The 25331-nt window shown below is 42.0% G+C and overlaps 1 protein-coding gene across 2 annotated transcripts; it reads right to left on the bottom strand.

Annotated features, from left to right (window-relative positions):
• Positions 1 to 294: 294 nt before the first annotated feature.
• On the bottom strand, positions 295 to 25331 carry LOC132573654 (lipase member M-like). 2 transcript variants are annotated; one of them, XM_060241278.1, is made up of 10 exons: positions 25218 to 25331; positions 17654 to 17762; positions 15777 to 15894; positions 12086 to 12284; positions 10360 to 10469; positions 9567 to 9703; positions 8920 to 9066; positions 6773 to 6844; positions 5658 to 5737; positions 295 to 548 (listed from the first exon to the last, which is right to left on the bottom strand). In XM_060241278.1, the coding sequence occupies exons 2-10, from the start codon at positions 17753 to 17755 to the stop codon at positions 524 to 526; spliced, it is 990 nt and encodes a 329-aa protein (XP_060097261.1). In that variant the 5' UTR covers positions 17756 to 17762; positions 25218 to 25331; the 3' UTR covers positions 295 to 523. The 2 variants fall into 2 exon arrangements, with proteins under 2 accessions (XP_060097261.1, XP_060097260.1); XM_060241277.1 differs by having other exon boundaries at positions 5672 to 5737.

Here is a 25331-nt window from a genome sequence, read left to right as displayed (position 1 = left end):
ACATACAGCATGAGTGAATGTAAAATGAATCTGGCTCTATCGACTCAAACTGTTGTATGTTAGATGGGATAATGGAGGCACTTTGTCAGCACAGTCACCTGCATTAGCAGAGGGTCCACCTGTGCATAGGAAGCAGGCTCATTCTGTGTTGCGCTATCCATTCATTTTGCCAGTACACCTGCTGAAGTGAAAACTGGGCAGATTGTAATATGGAACACATTAAAAAATACAGCCCTAAGGAAGCCACAATAGAATTAGAACGAAGTTTCCATGTTAATACAGAATATATGCAAATTAGATTTCATACAAAGCATTTATTTGTACTTCTCCATCAAAGCAAGCATATCAGGATATAGGCCCAAAGGAGCATCAAGACCCCACACATAATCCATATGTTGCCAGTCAGGAATATTCTTATAGAATACTACATGAGGGATTTGATGGACCAACAGTTCTGTATCAGTTTCATCTACGGCACTGTCTTTCCCAGCACTCCAAACAGCTGTTGGCACGGTCATATCTTCTATTCTATAAAATGGAGGAGTGGTCTGTTGATAACAAGATCAAAAATATGAAATGACTTCCAGTAAATCAATTAATTATACATGTTTTGTTAATTTTCACATATTTCTTTTAATGGATGCTTACATGTTAGCATTGTGAGAAGTCAATTTCTTAATACTGATTTTTCTAATGCACCCCAATCACCATTCTAAAATTGCTGTACTTCTGCTCCAGGTATGATTCACAAAGTGTTTGGTGGATCACCTGTATTCTACCTAGAGCAATAATATAACAAATATTGACTTAGAGCTAATAAGTGATTTGGGTTTTTTTTTTACTCCCACATAGAATAAATAACTTAATCAAAGCACTAGAGTTAAGAAGGACTTTGGCTGTGTTATTAAGCAACAGTGAACATGCAGTGGCATGGGGAGGGGGGCGGGGGGGCGAGCCGCCCTAGGTCTGGCGGGTCCCCACATTGGCAAGGGGGCCCCCCAAACAATGACCGTGTTGCTGCGCTGCGAGGGGGGGGAGAAAAAGAATAGGCGCCCGACAGCGAGGGGGAGCGCGCGCGCATGGCGGAGGAAGGGGGTGTGGTGGGGAGGGGCGCGCGCGCGCACGTCGGAGCTCCTCGTTCCCTTCCCTTCCCCCCCTCCCCTTCGTCCTGCGAGGCGCAAAAGCCACCGAGGAGATTCGCCTCTGAAGAGCTAATGGCTCCCAAAATGTGTTGGTTTTCCTGCTTTCTCCCCTGGGGCGAGGGGCGAGCGAGGGGTACCTTCCCGCGCTCTTCCCCCTCCCCTCCCCTCCCCTCTTCCGCAGGACTTGTGGAGAGAAAGGGCGCCGGCGGGACTTTTTCTCTCTCCGCGCAGGGGCGTCAGAGCCGGAGCCGCCAAAGGTCAGGTGAAAGTCCCGCGCAGGTAAGGCCCCGCTCCCGCGCCTCCCAAATTGCTCGCTGCTGCCCACCCAGGCCGAGTCAGAGGGGGCCGAAAAGGAGAAGGGGAAAGTAAAAAAGAGCCCACCATGCATTTCCATCGCAGGACGGCTGGCAGCCCAGAAGAAAAACTCGGCCTACGTTCCCCACCCCACCCACACACTTTCTTTCTCCCTGGCTCTTCCCGCCCAGCCCAAGACACCAGCCGTCCGAGGCAGCAGCAGCGACCCAAGAGTGCCCCATTGGCAAAGCGAAAAAGGATTTTTTTAAAAAAAAAAAGGGGAGGGGGACACACAGCCAGAAATGCTCTCCTTTTGGCCCAGGAGAGAGATGAGCAGACATTCTCGCAAAGGAGGAGTCCAGTCCTACCTTTAAGACCGACAAAGTTTGATTCAGAATGTAAGCTTTCGTGTGCACACGAAAGCTGACATTCTGAATCAAACTTTGTTGGTCTTAAAGGTAGGACTGGACTCCTGCTTTGTTCTACTGCTTCAGATCAACACGGTTGCCCGCCTGGATCTACAGACCTTCTCACATTTTGACGTGTTATTGTTTTATTGGTTTCTAACGCTCATGCTGCCCAGATCAAAGGTTTGCTCAGTTTGTTAATTTTTACTATTCTGCCACTGGATCTTAAATTTGTACCATTTTGCATTCTGAACCACGGCCTACTAGCTGTAAGTAGCTCTGCTCACTGTACCTGATTCCTCATCTGATGAAGTGTGCTTGCAGCACACAAAAGTTTCCATTCTGAATAAAACTTAGTTGGCCTTAAAGGTGCCACTGAACTCCTGCTTGGTTCTACTGCTTCAGACCAACACAATTGCCCGCCTGGATCTACAGACCTTTTCACACTTTTATTGGTTTCTCACGCTTGTGCTGCCCAGATCAAAGGTTTGCTCAATTTGTTAATTTTGCTATTCTGTCGCTGGATCTCAGATTTGTACCATTTTGCATTCTGAACCACTGCCCACCAGCTATAGGTAGCTCTGTTCACTGTACTGGATTCATCGTCTGATGAAGTGTGCTTCTGAATACAACTGGGTTGGTCTGGTTGGTCAAGTGGCCCTGCTTTGTTTCCAATCGCAATCGACAGGGGAGGGACATCCGTTGCTGAGGATACACCCACGTCAGCCCAGTCCCTGCCAGTGTTCCCTCTAAGCTGAGTGAGTGTGAGCCTCCCTCACTGGGGGGTTTTTAGCCTCCAGCTCACACATTTTTGCCTCAGCTCAGGAAAAATGGCTCCAGAGCAAACTGACTTCTGAAGTAGCTCACAACTTTCATGCCAGTAGCTCACTGAGTAGAGTTCTTGTTCACAAGGCTCCACAGCTTAGAGGGAACATTGTAAGCAGTGTTCCCTCTATGTTGAGTGAGTGTGAGCCTAGCTCACAGCTCTTTAGCTGCCAGCTCACACATTTTTTCTCTTCGCTCAGGAGAAATAGTCCCAGAGCAAACTCATGGATGCAGCAGCTTACAACTTTAATGCCAACAGCTCACCAAGCAGAATTGCTGCTCACAAGACTCCACAGCTCAGAGGGAGTCCTGGCCCCTGCCCCTAAACCTGCGCCCCCATCCGAAATCCGGGGCTTCAAACAAACAAGGCTCCTGGATTCCAGGAGCTGAGAAGGAGGCTGGCTTGGAAGGCCTTCTAGTTCCCTTGAAATCCACAGGGAACTTCCACTCTCCCCCCCCCTCCCGTGGTGAGGCCTTTAGGAGCCGGGTGGATCAACAAAGTGCTAAAGACCAAGAGCCGCAGCCCAAATGCTTTGGGGATCAGTGGCTGGGCCCCTCTCTCCTTATTTCCAAGGAAGGTACCCGCAAGGGCCTTCTTGCCCCCATTGTCCCGCTCCCAGTCCCTAAAAAACAAGTCTAGCTCACCACTAGCATAAGTTAGGGGCTAGAACTTGCGGCTGCCAAACCATCTTCAGATCTCCAGGCTATTCTACCCACAATGCCATGCCATAATTTATTCCCACCCCCTACGCTCAATACACTGCAAGAAGCTGCAGCGAAAATAAAGAGGCATTGTTTCTGATTAAACATGTAGGTAAAGGTTCCATAACTGCTTCATACATGCGTACTGAAGAAAAGGCCCCTTAGGCATCCCTGCTAAAGGCTTGCCTGCTTGCCTTCTGCTAAAAGCTTTCTCATAGCTTTTGAGAGAAATGGACTTTTCATAGAAATATGTATGCTGGTAAATGCTGGTAACTTCTTGCTGGTGACTTTTATGAAGGCTTCTCAAGCAGAAGCTAAACTATATTTCACTAATCTATCTTTCTAGCACTGAAATACAAAGAGAGACTCCTGAATGCTTTTCAGAGGGTTTTTTCTAAGCATTAGAATTCCCCTACAGAGAAATCAGATACAGGGAAGTAGTCTCCCAGCCAGGAAGTGCCTGAAAGTTGAAAGGGCAACACCATACTCTTAGGTTAGCTTATCTACATTACAGCTATGGTATAGAGATATACTGAGTCTCAGCCTTGCCTTACATATACATTGAAGTGCTTTGAGTAAATCGAAGCTATATGCACCTACATAACAGATATAGCCATTTAAATTATACAGCCATATATAAAATCATATAGGCCTGTCCTTCTAAAAGGATAGGAAAGGCCCCTTTTAAGTCCCTAGGCCTCCTAAGCAACACATAGAGTTGGTACTGTCAGTATAAAATACTCATTGAGCCAGAGATATGCCAAGGAGTACCTGATAGACTACAGTCAAGAGGGCTTCCCGGACCCCATTGGACAGAACAGTATAAAAGGGCAGAGCTACTAAGGGACTTTGGAGTTCTGGCTAGTGGTCACCTGACACTGTCTGAGCTACCCCTCAGATAGCCCCTTAATTGATTCTTATTCCATAACATCTGAAACAGTAATGTGTTACATCTTAACCTGCATTGTGTGTATCTATATGTTTATAAGTTATAGATAAAGAACTGCATTTAACAAATAGCTGACTGGCTTATTCTTACTTATGGGACATCCAGGGATCCCTGGAAAGATCTGATAGTAGCAACTAGCATAAAGGCAAGGGAAATCCTAGCTTGGGAGAAAATCTAAGTGATTAGACGTTCCATGGGGACCTCCTTATCGCTTTGCTTGTTGAAAACCACATCAGTATGCCTGTTTTTGTTTTCCTTGTTTTTCTTGTAAGCTTGCTTAATATAGAAGTCCCACAAGTTCAGGGCACAAGGGGAACAGCTGGGCCAGCAGGCTGCTTGTGGCATTTCTCCCTGTCACATGGTGTGGTGGGGTAATCAGGTTATCAATCACATGACCTAGATCGCACCAGCAGTGCCATCTTGGGGGGGGGGTGCCGCCCCCAAAGTGACACCACTTCCTGTTCCCCCCCCCAAGTGGTGGCCATTTCGGGGAAGTTACATCACTTCCTGTTTCCAGCAGGGCTCCCTCGCAAGTGGTGGCCATCTTGCCGAAGTGACATCACCGGAAGTGACATCATATCCTGTTTCTGGAGGCGTGCACACACATAGGGGGGCCCACATAAATCTTGGGCCCCGGGCCCATAAAGCCCTAGCTACACCACTGTGAACATGATAGTTTTCAGGATAAAAGACAGAAAACAAGAAGCAAAGGACAGGATCTAGATGGGAATGCATACCAGTTGCATGTTTGCAGTTTCAAACTATGATTGTTTTATTGATGTGCATTCTGATGGCAGTGTTAGGAAATAATCAAGTCCAGCAGATGTTGAGCCAATAAAGTTTACTACAGCAACAGGAGCTGGGAAAAGCATTAACTAACTGTAGATCTTCAAAATCAGAGAGACCTTCAGGGTACAAGAACTTACAGGTAGAAGGGAAGCACAACACAAGGCAAGAAAAACAAAAGAAGCAGAAATAATGCACTATGGTTCCCCCTAGAGTTCAAATGGACTAAACACACCCTGTGTTAATAGATCCAGGTGGGCAGCTATGTTTGTCTAAAACAGTTGAACAGATTTTTAGTCCAGTGGCATCTTTAATTCCAACAAAAAATTATTCAAAATGCACGGCTTCATGCTCACGGACACTTCTTCAGATACCCAGTGTTAATATTTATATTAATGAAACTGCCTCCCCAATTCATTCAGTCTTTGACAGTCCCAGAACAACTTGTATAAAAAGTAAAAAAAAACCCTGGTAGTTTTCTTTAAACTTAACTTTAGCAAAAAAAAAAAAAAATCTTTCAAAGTATTTGTTAAATCTCCTTCCCATCATTACCCCTTTTTCCTTACCGTGTTGTATATATCTTTGTTCTTAGATCCATAGTCAAAATGTTTAAATTCATTAGAAAAAGCTATCTAAAAAAGAGTTAAAAAAGGATTATTAACCTCACAAATCTTATAATGTATCCCCTCAAAAGAAAAATGGAGCCCAACCAAATGAAATGTGAGAGATCTGTATAGAGGAAGGATCTGACATATATCTTTATGAAAGATCAGTGAGCGTCACAGTTCTGAGGTCTTACATCTTTTATTTCATGCAAAGCACTATTCTTCCTCCCAACTGCTTTTAGCCCAAGGTAGGAATGGGCACAAACCACAGTTTAGGGGTCTGGTCTGGTCTGTGGTTGGTAACTAAACCATGAACAGAACCCTGAACCTATATCCCAGTTCATGAACTGAACTGGTTCATATATGTTCATAAGCCCTTTAAAGTTTAAACTCCTGCTTTCTGCTCCCACAAAAGTGGCAGGGAGCGGAAAGCTGGGGATGAAATTGCTCCATTTAAACCCTTTGTTTCTGCTCCCTGCAATTTAGAAGTGATGGGGAGCAGATCAAGAGGGTTTAAATAGCTGGGAGACATTTAAATCTAACAACAGAGCAGCAGACCCCCCTACTCATCTGATAGGTTAAATGTCTCCCAGCCATAAACCTCTGGTTTTGCTCCTCCCCAATTTGAAGATTATATAGTTTCAGAGCAGTGCACTCGTATATAAAAGCTGACCTTTATACAAATTAAAAAATTAAGAAACAATTGATAAAATGTGAGATAAAGGTCCCATGACAACATACAGCAAGATAGGTCTTAATCTCTGTCCCTGACACCCTTTTTCTTTGCAGGAATGGCTGTATACTACTTAAAAATCCAGTAAATTGAATTATGAGACTAGTTCTTGTACAATTATTTACAGTTATTTTTTTCCAATGCAAAAACACCTAAAATAATAACTGAGTATAGGTCGACAGTTAATATTTGAATGTCACTTTTTAAAAGACAAAATTGAAATATTAACTTGAAAACACCTATGTGTACACTAATAACTAAATATTCAGACAGATATAAAAGTTTAATCTATACATTTTAGAATGCAAAGGAAAAAAGTGGTAGACTACCTGTCCCCAATGATTCACCGTTTTTACAGAAGTAAAATCAGGGTAGATTCCAAGATACACATCTGCTCGACTCTAGAAAATCAGTAAGAAAAGATTTGGTTTTTTTAAAAAAAAGATCAGCCACAAAGGTATAAAGTATATACATTTATATTCTGCAAGTCAGTAAGAGGAATCTATATCAAAAGCTTCTTAAGGGAACCTTTGATTTGTCTGGAGCAAAATACAAAATGTTTGGGAATAATTCTTGACCCCAGGGTAACTAGCCACCAGCTAGGGTTGCCAGCCTCTAGGTGGGGCCTGGAGATCCCCCACTTTTACTAATTGATCTCCAGCTGGCAGAGATTAGCTCCCCTGAGATCTAGGGTAGACTTTATGGAATTGTACTGTGCTGAGGCCCCTCCCCTCCTCAAACCCCACCCTCTCCTAGCTCCATCCCCAAAGTCTCCAGGTATTTTCCAACACCAGCCTAGCAACCCTAGCAGTCCCTTTGCTAACCCACCGGTCAGAGACCAAAAGACAGACTCCCGAGCCCTGCCGGGTGTTAACCAAGAAGTAATTCCTGCAAGGTGGGAAGCTTGCAAGTTGAGCTCCAAAAACACTCTGGTACCTGTAGCTAATGAAGACCCAAAGTACTTGATTAAGATAGAAGTCCCAAAACGGAAAGAACACTTCAAAATATAATTAATAAGGTTTGTTAAAAGTAATTTGCAGGAATATACAAATACAAGAGCAGTGAACAGCAAGGAAGAAAATAATAAATCCTAAATAGTTAGCCTAGATACTTTTACAAGTTTTGGTGCCTAATCCAAGTGTTATCTGTACAGACTAAGTCACAGAGTCCAAACAGAGTTTCAGAGTCCAAAACTCCAAAAGTAGGTGTTCCAATCAGTAACGCTAAACCTGGTCCAGAGTTCACTAACCAACTCAAGGTTCAACCCAAGCAAAGGAAAGGGTTCAGAACAAGCATACAAATCAGAATGAAAGATCCCTCTTTGTGCCAGTCTGCCTGCACTTGGCATGATCCTGGTTGACCAGTCAAATGTGTTGCTAAGCAAGCAACCTAACCAATCAGGTACGTATCTAGGCATATAACCATATGTTCTGCAGATGCATGTAGGCACAACTAAGGAAACCACCTTCAGGGATGGGCATGAAATATATTCTTGTGGTTTGGTTCTGTTCATGGTTCACGAATGAACCATGAACCGAACCATAAACCCATACAAATAAGGAGGTTCGTTCACTAACCAACCTGGTTCATATTGATTCATCAGTCATTTAAGATTAAACCCCTGTTTTCTGCTCTCTGCTGCTTTCTGCTCCCCGTGAAAAGGCATGGAGAGCAGAAAAGCAAGGGGCCATTTAAACCAAACAGTTGAGCAGAGGGGAGCTCCCTACAAACCAATTAGGGGAATTTTTTTTACCTTGATTGCTCAGTTCTAGGTAGGGGCCATTATTTTCATTAGGGAATGCATATAATGCCTTGAACAGCTTTGTTTATAAAGATGATGGCACAGATTTGCACACATCATATTCCTCCTTTTAATCTGAAGCCCTCCCCCAAGTTTCTTCATTTGTTTTGGGGGAAATTTAAATACCTCTCTGTTTTTTGTTTGCTTTCAAGATTTTCTGCAAACCTTCAAGGTCTTCCAAATTTTCAGGAAAATCTGTTTTCTGTCTTCACACCACCAGTTCACAGATTTAAGTATCCACAGATGGGGCCATGTTGAGAATTAGATATGCTAATTATTGATACTCCTACAGATTTGTCAGTGTACTTAATTCTGATTACGTGACAGAATATTAGAAAACGGGATGTGCCTAAAGAACTTTTCAAGGAACATGTGTTTAACTTATCAGATTGTCTAAATATAGATGTTTTTATATTTTAAATATTATGGAATTTGCACTGTCTGTAATATACAAATGTAGAAGACTGGGGAAGACAATGGCAAACCACCCCGTAAAAAAGCAATGTCACCCCAGAGTCGGAAACGACTGCTGCTTGCACCGGGGACTACCTTTACCTTTTTAAAAAAATATGCATCCCCCACTCCCCATTTTGTTATTTGTGTGCTTATAGGTTCTGTTTCTCTGGGCTGTTCTTTGCAAATAAAAATAAAAAACTAGAAATAGCAATAACTTACCACATTTAGATTTTTCTCATTAAATCCAAAACTGAGAAAAAGGAACTGGAGACAAAGCCGGTCCATTACAGCATAGCTGCAGAATTTGGCAATGCTGGTCTTTGAACTGTTACTAAAAACACCATATTCCTTGTTGCCCCACATAAGCTGTGAAATAAAAATGCACTAACCATTATAAGTGTTGTTAACAGCAGGTCTAAAAAGTGGTCCTTATAAGAATGAAAAGTTAAGGTTCCAACTACAGATCTCTTCTCATTGAACTGATGAGTACGGATATGACTTTGGTGAGTCCAAGGCAGTTCTCAGTCTTGTGACCCTACCCTCCTGGCAGATCAGGTCTTCACAGCTGTCCAGTAAACAGCATGAAGTGCGTGTAAGTGGTTACGAAGGTCTGATTCATGCATGACAGCTTCTAACCCCATCTGTGAGGAATTTAATATCATCAAAAGCATGAAGGAATCTAGTGAACAGGAGAGTTCTTACAATGATATTGACTGATTTTTCAGTGTCCAAGAACTCAGCTCCTTAATTAACCATTTCCTCCCATACCCCTGAGATTATTAATCCATTGTGCCATTAATAACCCTATACAAATGCATAAGAGAAAAATATTAGCGAAATAATGAAGATATAAATTCAATACATACTTGTCTTAATCCCTGAGGAATTAGTATGAATCCAAAAATAAGCCCACTGCTATTGGTAAGTGTATAGGCAGGACCTAGGGCTAGGAAAAGCTTGACTTTTTGACCAAGCTCTGGCATGGTTGAAAAGGCAATGAGACCTGCAACAAGAAAGCATGTCAAAAGTAGCAGATGTCTAAAACTTGGGACTGTACATGGATCTGTATTTCTATCACTTCTGTTTTTGTTCATGCTGTTGGGTGCCTCAAACCAAATGCTAGTAACAGCAGTGCTGTCCATGTCTGTTCATCTTACATCCTTGCAGATGATGTTATTTCTATTATTTCAGATTTTGGCATTAGGTGACACCTGTTTTAGAGCACTGCTTAGTGTAAGGATTTCAAGGGCATTACTAACAGATTAGAAGCAAACATTTTGCAGGAGCCAATGGCTTCATCCCTGAATGTAAGGCCAAAACCCAATTTGTAACAGCCCTTTCCCAACTACAAACAGAATCCCATCCCAAATATAGGTTTTATTAGATGTTATAAAATACAATTTCATTTTCCAAGTTCCAGTGCTCTCAATGGCAACAAGCCTCTATCTATTAAAAGGTCACAACTCTAACCTGAGTCCTGGCTATATTCTGATCCTTAGACTGAAGACAGAATTGGGATTAGGTGCTCCAAGTGTAAACTTTTTGTTTAAGTAACCAAGCCTACCCTATTGCACTGAAATGAAATCCTCTTCACCAGTCCCTTTGTATATAATAGGTTAGAAAGAAGAAATAAATTTCACTACATTCCTCTTAACTTACCTATTGTACTACCTTGAGAAAAGCCAACATAATACAATTGTTCTTGCCCAGTTTTTTGCAGGATAAAGTTTATTGCTGCTGGAATATCGTATATCCCCATTTCATGAAAACTAAAACACAAAGATACATATGACATAGATAAAATTAATTTTCACTAAAGGGTTGATTTTTAATGCTATTAAAAGCCTGGAAATTGTTATTTTAAGCTGTCTGTGATTTCATAGACTCATAGAATCATAGAGTTGGAAGGGACCCCCAACGTTGTCTAGTCCAACCCCCTGCACAATGCAAGAGACTCACAAATACCTCCTCCTAAGTTCACAGAATCAGCATTGCTGTCAGATGGCCACCTAGCCTTTCTTTAAAAACCTCCAAGGAAGGAGAGCCCACCACCACCTGAGGAAGCCTGTTCCACTGAAGAACCGCTGTTACTGTCAGGAAGTTCTTCCTAATGTTCAGTCAGAAACTCTTCTGATTTAATTTCAGTCCATTGGTTCTGGTCCTATCTTCTGGAGCAACAGGAAACAATTCTGCACCATCTTCTATATGACAACCCTTCCAGTACCTGAAGATGGTGATCATAGCACCTCTCAGCTGCCTCCTCTCCATGCTAAACATACTCAGCTCCTTCAATCTTTCTTCATAGGACTTGGTCTCCAGATCCCTCACCATCTTTGTTACCCTCCTCTGGACCCATTCCAGCTTGACCATATCCTTCTTAAAACACGGTGGCCAAAAATGAACACAATATTCCAGGTGAGGTCTTACCAGAACAGAGTAAAGCAATACCATCACTTCACATGATCTGGACACTATACTACTGTTAATACAGCCCAAAATTGCATTTGCCTTTTTAGCTACCACATCACACTGTTAACTCATGTTCAGTGTATGATCCACTAAGACCCCTAGATCCTTTTCACTCATAGCACTGCCAAGACAAGTCTGTCCCATCCTATAATTATGCATTGGATTTTTCCAATCTAAATGTAGAACTTTATATTTATCCCTGTTAAAATTTGGTTTTATAAGACTTGACAGCCCTCTGGTTATGGTAGGAGACTTGGTGCTGGCAATCCTCACATCACATACAGTATGACAACACTTCCTGGAAAATCCCAGAAGTCGTCATGTTGCTCTAGGAATTACCAGCAACTGTCGTGGGCCAGCCACGTGTCACCTCATCTTTGGAGGATGAATCTGAGAAGTCAGGTTCCACACCAGTGGAATAGTCACCCAAGCAGCTGGATCAAAAAAGAGTTTATTTTCTGCTAGTGAAAGAATGTAAGGTGGAAGGAAGGGAATGATGAAACCCCTCCTACTTCTGTTCAGCACATGAGAGACAATTTGCTCCCATTCACTATTTTTAAGGTGAGTCCCAGGTCACAAATTAAATGCAAGTTGGTTAGGAGTTCCCCCAACCCAACTCACATTTAACATGCCATGTAATCAGACCCTAATGGACTCAGATGACTAATCAGACCCTAATGGACCCAGATGACTAGACTATAAACAAAATCAGTTCCTGACACTCAAGGCCCATGAAACATATATCAATGGTCTTTAAGACACACTACTGTTCATTTGGTCATGTAAGATAGACTACACCACAGCAATGAGAATCCAGACCACAATGATAAGCTAGTTATAGGTGTGCTTTAGTGACAGAACTCAAGACAAAATCTTCATCCACCCATCTATATTACAAATGGTCTCCTGAACATACCTGAAATCCCAAAATTTTTCCTGGTCAATTGAAAGAGTCTGGTGTTTTCTAGACCAGGTTGAACCTCTACTATTTAGTATCCAGACATCATAGCCAGCATCTGCCAGGACAAAACCCAAACTATTGCTGGGAAGATTTGCCAGCCAAGATCTGCCTTCCATCATCAAACCATGTACAAGTAAGATGACTGGCTTAGATCCTGAGAAAGAAATTACATAATCAGAGAATAGTCATAGTACATTTCTGTTTACTCATCATGACATTAAAAAAATGTATTGCTTTTCATTCAGTTATCACTTTGCTAGGAAAGAAGGTAACACTTTTGTAAAATCACTTATGTCGTTTTAATTAAGGATGGGCATGAACTGGGGAAATGAAGTTTATTTATTTATATATTTATTTATTACGTTTGACTTATATCCCGCCCTTTCCGCAAGCGGACTCAGGGCGGCTCACAACATCATGTCAATACAATTAAACCAATAAAACATATAAAACCATAATTTACATATTTCAATTTTTAAAAATCATTCTGTGGTGCTACATCAGTACAATATAGGCGGCTTTGAATTTTCGAACAGCGATCACCAGCATTCTATGTGATGTCCGGTGGCAGCCCTCTTTCAGTTAAGCATCGAAGGCCTGCTTAAACAATTCGGTCTTACAGGCCCTGCGGAATGCAGACAGATCCCGCAGGGCCCTTATAGCTTCTGGAAGGGTGTTCCAAAGTTCTGGTGCTGCCACCAAAAAAGCCCTAGATCTTGTCACACATAACCTGGCTTCTTTTGGTCCGGGGGCAACAGTAAGTTTTTTGCCCCTGAACGCAGTGCTCTCTGGGGAATATATGGAGAAAGGCGATCCCGTAGATAGGCAGGTCCCTGACCATAAAGGGCTTTAAAGGTCAATACCAACACCTTGAAGCGAACTCAGAACACAACAGGTAGCCAGTGCAGCTCTTTCAGCACTGGCTGAATGTGCTCCCATCACGGCAGCCTCATTAACAGCCATGCCACAGCATTCTGCACTAGCTGTAGTCTCCGGGTTAGCGTCAAGGGTAGCACCATGTAGAGAGCATTACAGTGATCTCTTCTTGAGGTGACCATAGCATGGATTACCATCACTAAATCATTGTGCTCCAGGAAAGGAGCCAGCTGCCGCACCCACCAAAGATGAAAAAAGGCAGATCTAACAGTGGCTGCTACCTGGGCCTCCATTGTAAGGTTGGTTTGTAGTTTGTGGCCATGAACTGGCACAAATTTTTAGGGGCCTAACCAGTTTTGTTTGTGAGGTTTGTGATTCATTAGAATGGCCTCCAGCATGCTAGAGACACCAAACTCACAAGGGATCTCCAACTGATGCTCCTCTACTTGCCCTCCAAGTTTGGTAAGAATTGAGATTTATAGGGTCCAAATTACAGCCCACAAACAAGGTGCCATCAGGAAAGTGCTTTCTGGGGAAATGGTCACCTGGGGCGAAATGACTGTTCTCTGGGGAAATGACAGGTGCAGGTTCAGGAGGTTCAGAAGTGTATAGAACATATCCTGTGCAAGCCAGAGATATCCAAAGTCACAGCATTCCCAGGATGTAGATTACTCCTCTATATGTCCTCCAAGGTCCATCCACCCTGTTGCTTTGAAGTTAGGTAAACATTTAGATTGACTTGAGACAGTATGTCTGGAAATATATCCATTCATGAAGTGACATGAACCCCCACAAACAGCTTGCAAGTTTGTGGAAAATTCATGCCAGTTGACCTGTCACAAACTTTGCTTTATGAATCACGAACTGGCCAAAATTTATCATGAACTTTCATTCACAAATCTGTTCATGCCCATCCCTAGTTCTGATGTGAATTAATGTAATTATGGTATTCACAAACTAATTGTGGGTCAGGATACTCCAAAGTGAACTACATGCCAGCAGTAACTTTAGCTTCAACACACATATACTGCATTGGAACCAATAGAAAAGTTCACAGAAATCCTTTCTATAATAAAAGCATAGTGGTATTGGCAAAATGAAACTTTCCTATTGTCTATGGTGTATACTCCATCTGCTATTGGCCCATCAACCACCACTCAAGGTCTGTTGTGTTCCATTGGCTAAGGATTGAGGTACTGCTTTGCAGAGGAGAGAAAGAAACCCTTCCCTTGATTAGCAGAGAGAGGGAGGAGGGAACCTGCCACAGAAAGCCTTCCATCTATTGGCACTGCTTTACAGAGGAGATAAAAAAAGCCTTCCCTCAATTGACTGAGGAAGGGAGGAGAAGGGAAACAGCCACAGAAAGCCTTCCTGCAATTGGCTGAGGGCTCTATCCCATAGTCCATCTTTGTTTGGAGGAAAACTTCACTCACTAGGCTGCTCTGCTTTTGTTTTCCTGTCAAGTATGTAGAAATATAGCTCATGGTTACATTCATCAGCTTAAGTTGCTTGGTAGAGCAGAAAGCAGGTGTTTAAAGGAACTCGGACTTCCTTTAAATGCCTGCTTTTGTGAGAGCCCAAAAAACTGAATCCTCACCACACAGCTGTTTCATCCTGTCTTGTGTAGTCCTTTTAAACTTTAAAGAGACTGCAGAAGACAGCCCAAAACTGCTGAGCAGTGAGAAGCAGGCTGTTCCCCTTCACTTAGCTGTTTTTCAGGCTTTCTGCAAACCCTGTTTAAAGGGCCATGAACCACAAATCTGTTCAGTTCACAAACAAACCTCTCAGATCAGTTTGTGGTTTGGTTTGTAGTTTGGCCATATGCCGATTCATGCCTGTTTCCAGTTCTGATTTGGGGAGCAAACTCAAACCATAGTTTGACAACATGTGAAACAGAGAATCGGGAAATGTACAATTAAGAGGAAAGGTAGGGAAATAAGTAGTAGATAAGTTCAGACTTACGTCTCAGTCAATCCATTATAAATATGTTGGGAGGTGGGGAAGAGGACTGAGAATCAATGGCTCAATAAAGACTGGCAGCTTCACACGCACTGGAGGCAACCCAAACTGTACTGCCCCAAACTGGAATGGCCAAATCCCAATCAGATGCTCCTGCATGATGCACCCATATATCACATGGGGTCACTGGCATGTTCACAAAGTTGTTGCATGCCATCCCCTTAGCACAGCTTAGGTTTCCTTTTTCCCCTTACATTTTAGTAGCCATGCACTCATGTGTTTATGTGCACATGCACTCATGCTCTGGACAGTTTATTAAAAAAGGAATACCAGTGAGTGCCTAGAGCAGATTGGTGGGTTCACACTGCCACCCACCTCACTTGTGCTCTCTTGCATTCAGACACTCAGAAAGATGGATGGAGTGCAGAAGAAGAATTTGCTACCACTTCCCAAGTGGTAGCTATTTGATCCATCTCAGAGACATTGTAGGATGAAGTGAGTGTGAGAGTGGGACAGGTGTCAGATGAGAGCGGGACAGGTGGTATATGTAGTTTATTCTATTCATTATGCAGCATGGAATTCCTAAGGCATTTCTAAGGCATCTACTGTTTCACTTTTATTTATATACTACTAGCAACATATGAGCGTGAAGCCTTAGCACTGGTTCAAAGGATTTTGTCACCCTAAGCAGGTGCACCACCTGTTGTTTTTTTAATCCTCCCGGAGGCCATGCCTATGTCAGCTCAAATTTGTCATCTGAATTCAGCCAATGAATGGTTTCCTATGCAAAGTGCTAGAACTACCAACATACCTTTCATTCCAGGAGTGTGTATTCCATAAGGAATTCTGTTTATTTGCAGGTAATAACCATCATCTGTCAAGATTTCATATTCTTCATTGCAGTATCCCCAATATTGGATGATTTCACCCTGCAAGGGGGGAAAAAACCCGAGCCTTTGGCAAAATCAGTGCTTTATAAGTACCTATTTAAATGAAAGAGAAGTGCGAGGCTGCCCAGAGTATCTACAAAACAAATTAGTCTGAAGTTCTTTGAAATTAAAATATGTAGAGGCAAGAATATTATTAAGTAATTTTTCAAGTTCTGTCCTTGTAAAGTAATATATTAAACATTTAAATCAAGAAATTGATTTAAAATCTTGTCTATTTTGACAAACGTTTCAAAAACTGGATTTTGATAGCATGTAGACGACTGACTATGATGAAGAAGAAGAAGATATTGGATTTCTATCCCACCCTCCACTCCGAAGAGTCTCAGAGCAGCTCACAATCTCCTTTACCTTCCTCCCCCACAACAGACACCCTGTGAGGTGGGTGGGGCTGGAGAGGGCTCTCACAGCAGCTGCCCTTTCAAGGACAACCTCTGCCAGAGCTCTGGTTGACCCAAGACCATGCTAGCAGGTGCAAGTGGAGGAGTGGGGAATCAAACCCGGTTCTCCCAGATAAGAGTCCACACACTTAACCACTGCACCAAACTGGCTCTGATGTTATCTAGGAAGTCTTCCATTCAAATTTCACTTTAGCTACATATCACTATAAGCATTAGACAATCTCTGGGACTAGGTTTGCTTCTGCAGCAGAAAGCAACAGGTGGTGCACCTGTTTAGGGTGACAAAATCCTTTGAACCAGTGCTAAGGCTTCACGCTCATATGTTGCTAATAGTATATAAATAAAAGTGAAATAGTAGATGCCTTAGAAATGCCTTAGGAATTCCATGTTGCATAATGAATTGAAATGAATAAACTACATATACCTGTTTAGGATTACTCCCAAATGATCTGATCAGTTCTGTACCCTTTGATCTACTAAGGATCTGTACCTTCAAACCTAATCAGAAGTATGGATTGGGCCACTCTGGAAAATATCTTCAGGATAAATTCAATTGCCCAATCTGCCCTACTCTCCTGCTTTCTTTTTGCTTCTTTAAGCAGCAGCAAGAGAGAAAAGGATTGTATGGAATGGGAAGAGAGAACTGGAGCTTGTTGGATTTTAACACTCTCGGCTTGACTTCGCGAATGAAGATTTAAGAAGGGTGCAGTAGTCCACGTCTGCTGCAGGCTCGCTGGTGGCTGACAAGACCAATGTGGGACAGGCAGATCTGGCCACAGTGGCTGCAAGGAAAAGTCTGATTTGGGGTTGGTGCTGTAGCAGTGCGATTTGGTGGAGTTGGTGCTGTAGCAGTGGATTTTAACATCTAGGGACTAAAAGTACTTGTTAAAGCTAGTATAGGTGCAGGAAGACAGTTTTGTGATAAATAGTCATTTAGGATCAATGTCATAGTGGAGGCCCAGATGAAATTTTTGTCTGGTGCTCACAGTGGTCTTGGCGTACTAATCAAAGTTCCAACCTAAGAGTACCATATTTTTTATTTTATTTTATTTTATTTTTTAAAAGGTCAACTCACACACAAACTGCTAAGTTTCTAACCAGCATCTGCAGCAGTAGCCCTACCCTACAAAATTAGCAAGGACAGCTTTTCCTAGCATGGGGACAATGTTATCACCTACAAAAAATACTGCAGTTTTATAACTGAGAACAAAACATGCATACAAGTTTATGAAGACATTGAATCAACAGAACCAGAACACTGCAAACAACTCTACTTTGTATAACTGATGAGGATCACCGCATATAATTCATGGTTTCCAAGTCCAAAATAAGCAATTTACCACAGTCATGAATTCTTGAGGATTCAGATGTCTCGTGGTTCTGAGTCCTTCTGCATTTGTAACGTGTTGGGTTAAGCACACTGCTGCTATAAACAGCCACATCGTTGATCTATATAAATCAATAACAGTAATTTTAAAAGAAATATACAGTCTAGCTTTTGAAAAATATTAGCCTTTATAGAACATTTGTGTGGAAGAGATATCCACACATGTGGATCAGTTTGCCTCAGTACCAATTAATTAATGAGCCTAGGGTTGCCAGGTACTTCCTGACAACTGGCAGAGGATGGAGGGATTTACTAGGAGAAAAGGAAAGGCCTAGCCCATGTTGAGATTTTGCATAGAAAGTTATGCCATCACTTCAGCACCTTCTGGGTGATGCTCTGGTATTTGACCAAAACCCTAACATAGAGTTTTGGTCCAGATCCCTGAGTAGCACCCATAAGGCACTGGCATGATGATGTCACTTCATGTGCAACTCTAGCAATGTGACCTTGGCCTTTCTCTTTCTGCTGGTAATTTTAATTTTTTAGTCATTAGATTTTATTTTTTAGCCACCGCTCACCCGAAGGGCAATCTACGTGGCAATCTACAACATTAAAACAAATAAGATAAAAACAACAAATATAAAACATTAACATTAAAATATTAAAAGATGTGACTATCTTCATACCACTATTAAAACAACACTATTAAAATGGGATTTGGGTTTATTGCAAGGTTTGGCACCAGTGTCCAACTTTGCTGCCAAATACACCCAGAAAACACAATCACTGGACCTAACAGCATTAACAACAGCATCTCAGGCTCATTCACTTGCTCATCTTCCAACATTATATATGCCATCGAATGCCAACAATGTCCTTCAGTTCTCTATATAGGGCAAAAAGGACAAACCCTACACCAAAGGATAAATGGACACAAATCTGACATCAGGAATTACAAAACTGAGGAATCTGTCAGAGAACACTTCAGCCTTCCAGAATATTCATTGGGTGACCTCAAAGTAGCTGTTTTACTGCAAAGAAACTTTGAGAACAGATTGGAAAGGGAAATTGCTGAATTACAAGTTATTATGAAACTTGGAACAAACACCTCCCTGAAATGGAACAGGGATATTGGTTTCTTATCTCATTACATATGCTAAACTCATTGTCACCAAGAAGAGCAATACGTCCACTTTATTTCAATGTATTTCTCTTTTAGAACAGTGTATCCGAATAATGCCTTTTTTTTATTGACAAACTGGAATAAGGGATATTGGTTGGAGGGCTTCTAGTGTCCTGACCCCACTGATGGACCTCCTGATGGCACCTGGGTTTTTTGGCTTCTGTGTGACACAGAGTGTTGGACTGGATGGGCCATTGGCCTGATCCAACATGGCTTCTCTTATGTTCTTATGTTTATGTCATTACTTATGCTAAACCCATCTTCCATTGTATTCTAATGTATTTTTTTTTGTATTAGCAAACTGGAATGATATTAATAATGCTATGCTACATGTTAAAAAGTATATTGGGTGGACAGAAACACCTCTGAGAAAAAGATGTTCTCATTTTAACCCATGCTTGAGGAAAAATAGAGTAATTAACAGACTCCACATTTACTGCCATTCTCCTCATCATTCTCCAATGACAACGTTTATTGCTTTGTTGCCTTTTGCTGTTTTCCCACACAGCTTGTAGTATCGAGACCAAACTGTTATTCTTCAGTTTGTTAATTTCACTATTTTGCAATTGGATTCTAACTTTGTACTATTTTGCATGCTTAATCACTACCCACAAGATATGTGTAGCATTGCTAACTTTACCCCATTTCATTGTCTGATGAAGTGTGCTTTTAGCACACAAAAGCTTACATTCTCAATTGAACTTTGTTAATCTTAAAGGTGCTACTGGACTCCAACTTTGTTGTAAAATTCCATTGTCACCCTGACAAAGTCTTTGGTCTTGAAACCCATAACTAGCACTTAGTAATCAAACAATAATTAACACCAAATAAACAGTCCAAAGAGAGAGCTCAAGTTGGCAACTCACCAGGTAAGCAGTAGAAAAGAAATTTATAAAAACAGTCTGGATGCAGCTGGATATAGATGGCAACAATGCTGAACTCCTTTGTAGCTCTTTTCTGCTGGCCTTGCCACAGAGGACTTGTCACTCCAAGCCACTAACCTGCAAATCCCACACAGTTGGTTTCTTGGAACAGCAAAAACAATCTAAAATAGGCTCCAAGGTAATGGTGACTTCATAGGGATTTGTAATTACCTAAGCCAAAGGGGCCTGTCCTATATTTCAGTATCTGATAAGGCATTTATAGAGAGGTCAAAGACTTGCATTTTTGCCCATTTCTTTTGTAACCCTTGGTCAATCTAGTGCTGTGCTACAAGTATGTTTGTGAACATTTTCTTTTTAATAAATACTTTATAAATTTTGATGCTGGCCACAGTTCTTTATTCTACACCATCTAAGACACTCTATTTTAAAAGGAGCACAAGAGAGAAGGTGGGAAGTTGGCATGTGGCTGTTCCCCCAGGGGTGCGCAAGGTAGTTCACTGTCCCCATGATGACCAGGCTCTGGGCAGCAGGAGATACAGAGGCAAGTACTTAGAAGGGAAGGGAAGCCATTCCATAAAAAGGTCAGGTGGTGGTGGCAGTTACTGGCAAGAAAAGCCTCTCAAGGTGGTAGGAAAACCTAGGAAATCAAAGTGGAACAGGGCTGGCAAGCCAGAGCTGGCACATCCTGCCACACCCCTCCATCTGGGTGTCTGGCAACCCTAAATGAGCCTCAAGATGCAATTTGTTATCTGCAAAGCTGGTCAGTCAGTTAGGAATGGTTAGTAGGCTTCTTTATTCAGCTGCACCTTCTTTCCTACAGCATCTTTCCTGAGGCTGACCCTCCTTAAGTGCAGCACAGGATCAGCTGGTCACGGTATGTAAGACTGAGCAGGAATTGGCTAAGAGTAAAGCTTTTTTTTTTTACTGCTTCATGCTGACTCTACAGCATGGTTTTCAACATTAAATAGGCCTGGTTCTAAAACTGGTTGGGCCACAACTAGTTTGACAGGAATAGGGCAAGTTGCTCAAGTTAGGGTAGGGCTAATCAACAAGCGCTCTGAGACATCGGGTGTGATGGGGGCAGGCCATCACATGTCTTATGGCTGAATGCACTGTGAAGGAGCATCCTTGGTGCTGAGCAGCCTCTTTTGAACCTGGCAGGAGCCTTGCAATACATAAGGGGAGAGAGAGAAAGCTTGGCCCCTCTCTGCATATACAGCTGTGCAGACAATGAGAAGCAAGGCCAGCAGAAGCTCCAGCTGAGTACCCATTAAATGGAGTAGCCATTTAATTCATTTGAAAAATGTTAAGTAAATAAAACTAGTTGAACCTAGCCCGTAGCCATGAGTGAGTGACAATGGGCAATACTCCATCCCAAATTCACCCTGCCTGGAAGTTTGGGTGGAGGGTGTCACCTGCTTGTAACAAGTGATGAGAAGGCTGTGCATGTGAGCCGGTGTCTTTTGCTAGGCTCAGCAACAGTTTATATTGCCATCAGTTTAACCGTTTATACTGCCGTCTATTTAACCAAGGAGCTGTCTATTTAACCAAGTCCAGCTGAACGGCAAGCAAATGTAAAGAAGGTAAAAGGAAGCAAGAAAAAAGTGGGTGAGATACTATTCCTTGCTCTTTTTCGGTATTTTTGCAGTTGTGTGTGTGTGTACCAACCTGTGTTTTCCTTAGTGACAGGCTCCCAAGCCTATCCTCAAGACAACCTGCGGTCTTGAAATAATCTCCTCTGGATGCCTACAAATTGGCCAGTGCCATAAGTAGGCTCAGCTGCTCATCTCAACGAATGAGGATTCTGGGAAAAAGAGAAGAGCAAGAAGAGAGGGGAAGTTGCAAGAAAGGCAGAGGGTAGGATAGACGGAAAGGGAGGGGCTGTTGGAGAACAAGGCAATGCATGTATGGAATTGCAGACCTAGGAAAGAGAAGCATCAAGATACTGCAGAAGAAGCAGCTCAGTGCTGGGCTGCGAATTATTTCTTGTAGAAGCTTTGTAATACATCATAGTTCACTCATAATAAAATAAATAAATAACAATGTGTTCACACAACTGTGCTCATTTGCCCCCCACAATTAAAAAAATTCTGGCTACGGGCCTGAATTGAATCATTTTTTCTGTTGTGTCATCATTTGGGGGTTGGGGGGTGCACTGGCAAACATTATAGACTGGGGGAAAGATGTGAGTCCACCCTCCAAAGCAGTTAGTTTCTCCAGGATGGGGAGAGAGATCTGTTGTCTGGAGTTCAGTTGTGATCCCAGGAGATCTTCAGACTCCACCTGGGGGCTGGCTACCTGGTTGATTGCTACTGTTCAGCAGCAGCTCCCCCTATGACAGCCAGGGTGGTCCGGGAGTTAGGGCTTCAGAACAGGGTTTGCCAGACACAGGTTCCTGCTGTGGAAACTGACTGGGTGATTTTGGACCAGTTACAGACTTTCAGCCTAACCTACATCACAGGGTTGTTGTGCAGATCAAAGTGGGGAGAGGAGAATGATGTAAGCTGCTATGGTTTCCCCACACACGCACTAGGGAGAAAGATTGTTCTTTCCCTATGTAGAGGCTGCAGGAAGGGGGAAGGCAATGGAAAGCTGAAGTCAGAGGGGCAGATAAAGGGAAGGTTTCAAACTCCAGGTTAGGAAATTACTGGAGATTTAAGAAGTGGGGCTTGGAGAGGGTGGGGTTTGAGGAGGGGTGGGACCTCAGACAGGTACAATGTCATTTCCTGCTGGGGAGCTACTGTTGCCAATCTCCAGGTAAGGGCTGGATATCACTCAGAATTACAACTGCTCTCCAGATGGGAGAGATCAGCTTCCATTGAGGTGGGGAGGGGAGTGAATGCCTTCACTTGGGTTGGTGGGAAGACAGTGAGGGGGAGCACTCACCAAAGGCTCTTTCTAGAGGCTGTTGTATTTTTCTTCATGACAAGTCTTATTACTAGTTACATATAAAATACCATATACAAGTGATTCACGAGACCACTATTTGCTGCTATTCAAAGATACATCACTAACCGCATACTCATGACATCAGCAAACTCCACCCAGTGAATCTCAGGGTTTGAAATTCTGGAGACCAGACAACCCTACCCCCTTCAGTATACCCATGCCCCTTCACCATAAATTTCTGGCTACTGCTCTGCTATCATTACCCACCATTCCCTGGGCATGTTTCTAATCTTTCCAAGAAAGGATACTTATCAAATTTTAGTGTTCTGTGGACTGTCTATTCTCTGTAGCCCACTTGAGGTGTCTTCTGATTTTACATGTATAAATCAAAAAATTAATTTTATAAATGTTGCATATGAAAACTGCTTATCTTACAGCTTCTCTTTTCAAATTTTTGTTCTTTTGGATCATTATATTTGGCAGGAGAAAATGGAAAATGCAGCAGCAAAAAGAAAAAAATAGTATGAGGATCCATCTTTATTGTGTTGAGGACAAAAGACAACCCCTTCAGACTCATATCAAATTTAATAAATCTGTCTCCTGGTGTGACAATCTTTGTTAATCAGTCTCCTGGTGTCGCAATTTTTGTTGCCTCAGAAATATCAGCTTTCAGTAGAGCTTGGTTGATACTGCCAGCCCAGGTGATAAATAAACTTCACGTTATTAAAATAAATGCAGTTATATAACTACTAATTATCACTAACAGTAATAGTGTTGAAAGGCAATGTTACTACACACTCAGCAAGTGAGAGTATTAATAAACAGACATAAGACAATCTTGACAAAAAACTAGTATTAACCTGTGGATTTTTTTTTTTTTGTAGTTTCAAGATAAAGTGTAATTAATTGTGTTGGTAATACAAATTTGGGTTTTTGAAACAAATTTCTCCTCAAGAATGTAAAACTTTCCAAAGATTGTTTACCAAGACTTTTTTTTTAAAAAATTCTTTAAGTAGCATATCTATTTTTAAATTAAGAAATATATAACTAGCTGTGTTTTAATAATATACAACATACATTTCTTAGTCTTATCATTAGTTCTCTTTTACAAAACCCAGTAAGCATACACTAGTTGCAATTTTCAAAAAACAATTATCAGAATTCCTTAGTACAGCCTCCATCTCATGTCTTTTGTCCATGCAGGTCTCATGCTGCCCAGGTAGTCTGTTCAGATGAGTCAAAGGGGACCCCTCTTTACGTTTCATAACAGAAAATCTGATTGGTTCACACCTAGTGACTCCTGAATTGCCTTTAAATTTTGATAACACCCTCCACAATCATTTGTTTGAGCCTAAGGCTGCCAAGCCCCCAGTCTGGGCAGGGATTCCTCCACCTGGGAGGTTCCCAACCCACCAGCTCACATTGGGCCAGTGAGGGGAACCCCCTGATGTCGCTGGCACAATGACGTCACCCAGAAGTGATGTCATTGCGCAAGTGATGTCACACAGCAGCTGCTCTAGGCATTTCTGGGAAAGCTCTATGGTTTTCCCAAATGCTCTAGCCATTTGGGAGGAAAAACTCTATGGTACAATAGGTACCATAGAGTTTTTTCCTCCCAAATGGCATTGCATTTGCGAAGACAGTCCCCCGTTGGAGGCTGCGAGGGACTTGCCAACCCTATTCGAGCCTGATTAAAACATCTCTTGTACAATATGAGGGATTTAAACCCTGTGTTAACATTTGCCATTCATCTTTGGGTACCCAGATGTCCTAATAATGAAATGACAGTTGTTCAAAAGACTGTTTCTTTGAGACCCCAATCACTTCTATTAAGGAAAGTTTAAAGTAATATGCAAGAACTATAAAGATAAACATTCTGTTACCAAATTTGGGGATAAATGTCTCAATCAATAGTATTTTTAAATTGTTTTAGAGAATTATCAGCGAGCTGATTAGGTCAGTCAGTAAATAATAACATTTTACATGAAGCTCTTTAGAAAACTAGCTTAATTGGTTCCACTTAGAGAAAGTTAATTAAGCTTCACTCTCATATGGTCAGAGAATTTCCATAGGATTTAAGCCCTTGATTAGGGTTGCCAATTCCCAGGTGGGGGCAGGGGATCTCCCTGCTTTAGGGTCACCAGAAAGCAGGATGGGGGAGGGAAATGTCTGCTGGGCACTATGAAGACTTATTCCCATAGGGTATAATGGAAAATTGATCCGCTGGTATCTGGAGCTCTGGTGGGCCTGTTCTTTGGGGTAAATGCACCAAATTTGCAGCATAGCATCCCGTGCCTCTCCCCAAAATACCCCCAAGTTTCAAAAGGATTTGTCCAGGGGATCCAATTTTATGAGCCACAAAAGAAGGTGACCCTATCCTTCATTATTTGCAATAGAGGGAAGGCATTTAAGAGGTGTGCTGTGCAGTCCCTTTAGATGTGATGGCCAGATCTCCCTTTGTGTTAAAGCATGCCTAATTTTCCTTGGATTATACCATACAGCATTATTCACCATAAGAATCCTTGGGAAGAGGATATTTTAGAATACAACACCGTTAAAATGCTATTTTAAAGACAAACATATTGCCATAATAAAATAATTGAAGAAGAGGTTCTACATACCTGTTCTCTAGTAGATCTTGATCCTCAAATGGGATGTTTCAGAAGGTCTGAAATGTAATCAACAGCAGGCAACATAGTAAATCTTACAATCTAGGTATACTAGTTGTACTTTAG

This window comes from Heteronotia binoei, chromosome 6 (genome assembly GCF_032191835.1).
Source record: "Heteronotia binoei isolate CCM8104 ecotype False Entrance Well chromosome 6, APGP_CSIRO_Hbin_v1, whole genome shotgun sequence".
NCBI classification, from domain to species: Eukaryota; Metazoa; Chordata; class Lepidosauria; order Squamata; family Gekkonidae; genus Heteronotia; species Heteronotia binoei.
Note: the sequence above shows the minus strand (reverse complement) of the source record. Positions and strands in the feature narration are given on the sequence as shown.

Excerpts from the sequence above, each read along its gene's own strand:
- LOC132573654 (XM_060241277.1), bottom strand. The coding sequence starts at position 17,755 with ATGTGGCTGTTTATAGCAGCAGTGTGCTTAACCCAACACGTTACAAAT. Across the intron at positions 9,704-10,359 it reads TTCTCAAGGTAGTACAATAG|GTCTCATTGCCTTTTCAACC; the intron begins GTAAGTTAAGAG and ends TTCTTGTTGCAG. Across the intron at positions 9,067-9,566 it reads TTCCTCAGGGATTAAGACAA|CTTATGTGGGGCAACAAGGA; the intron begins GTATGTATTGAA and ends TTTATTTCACAG.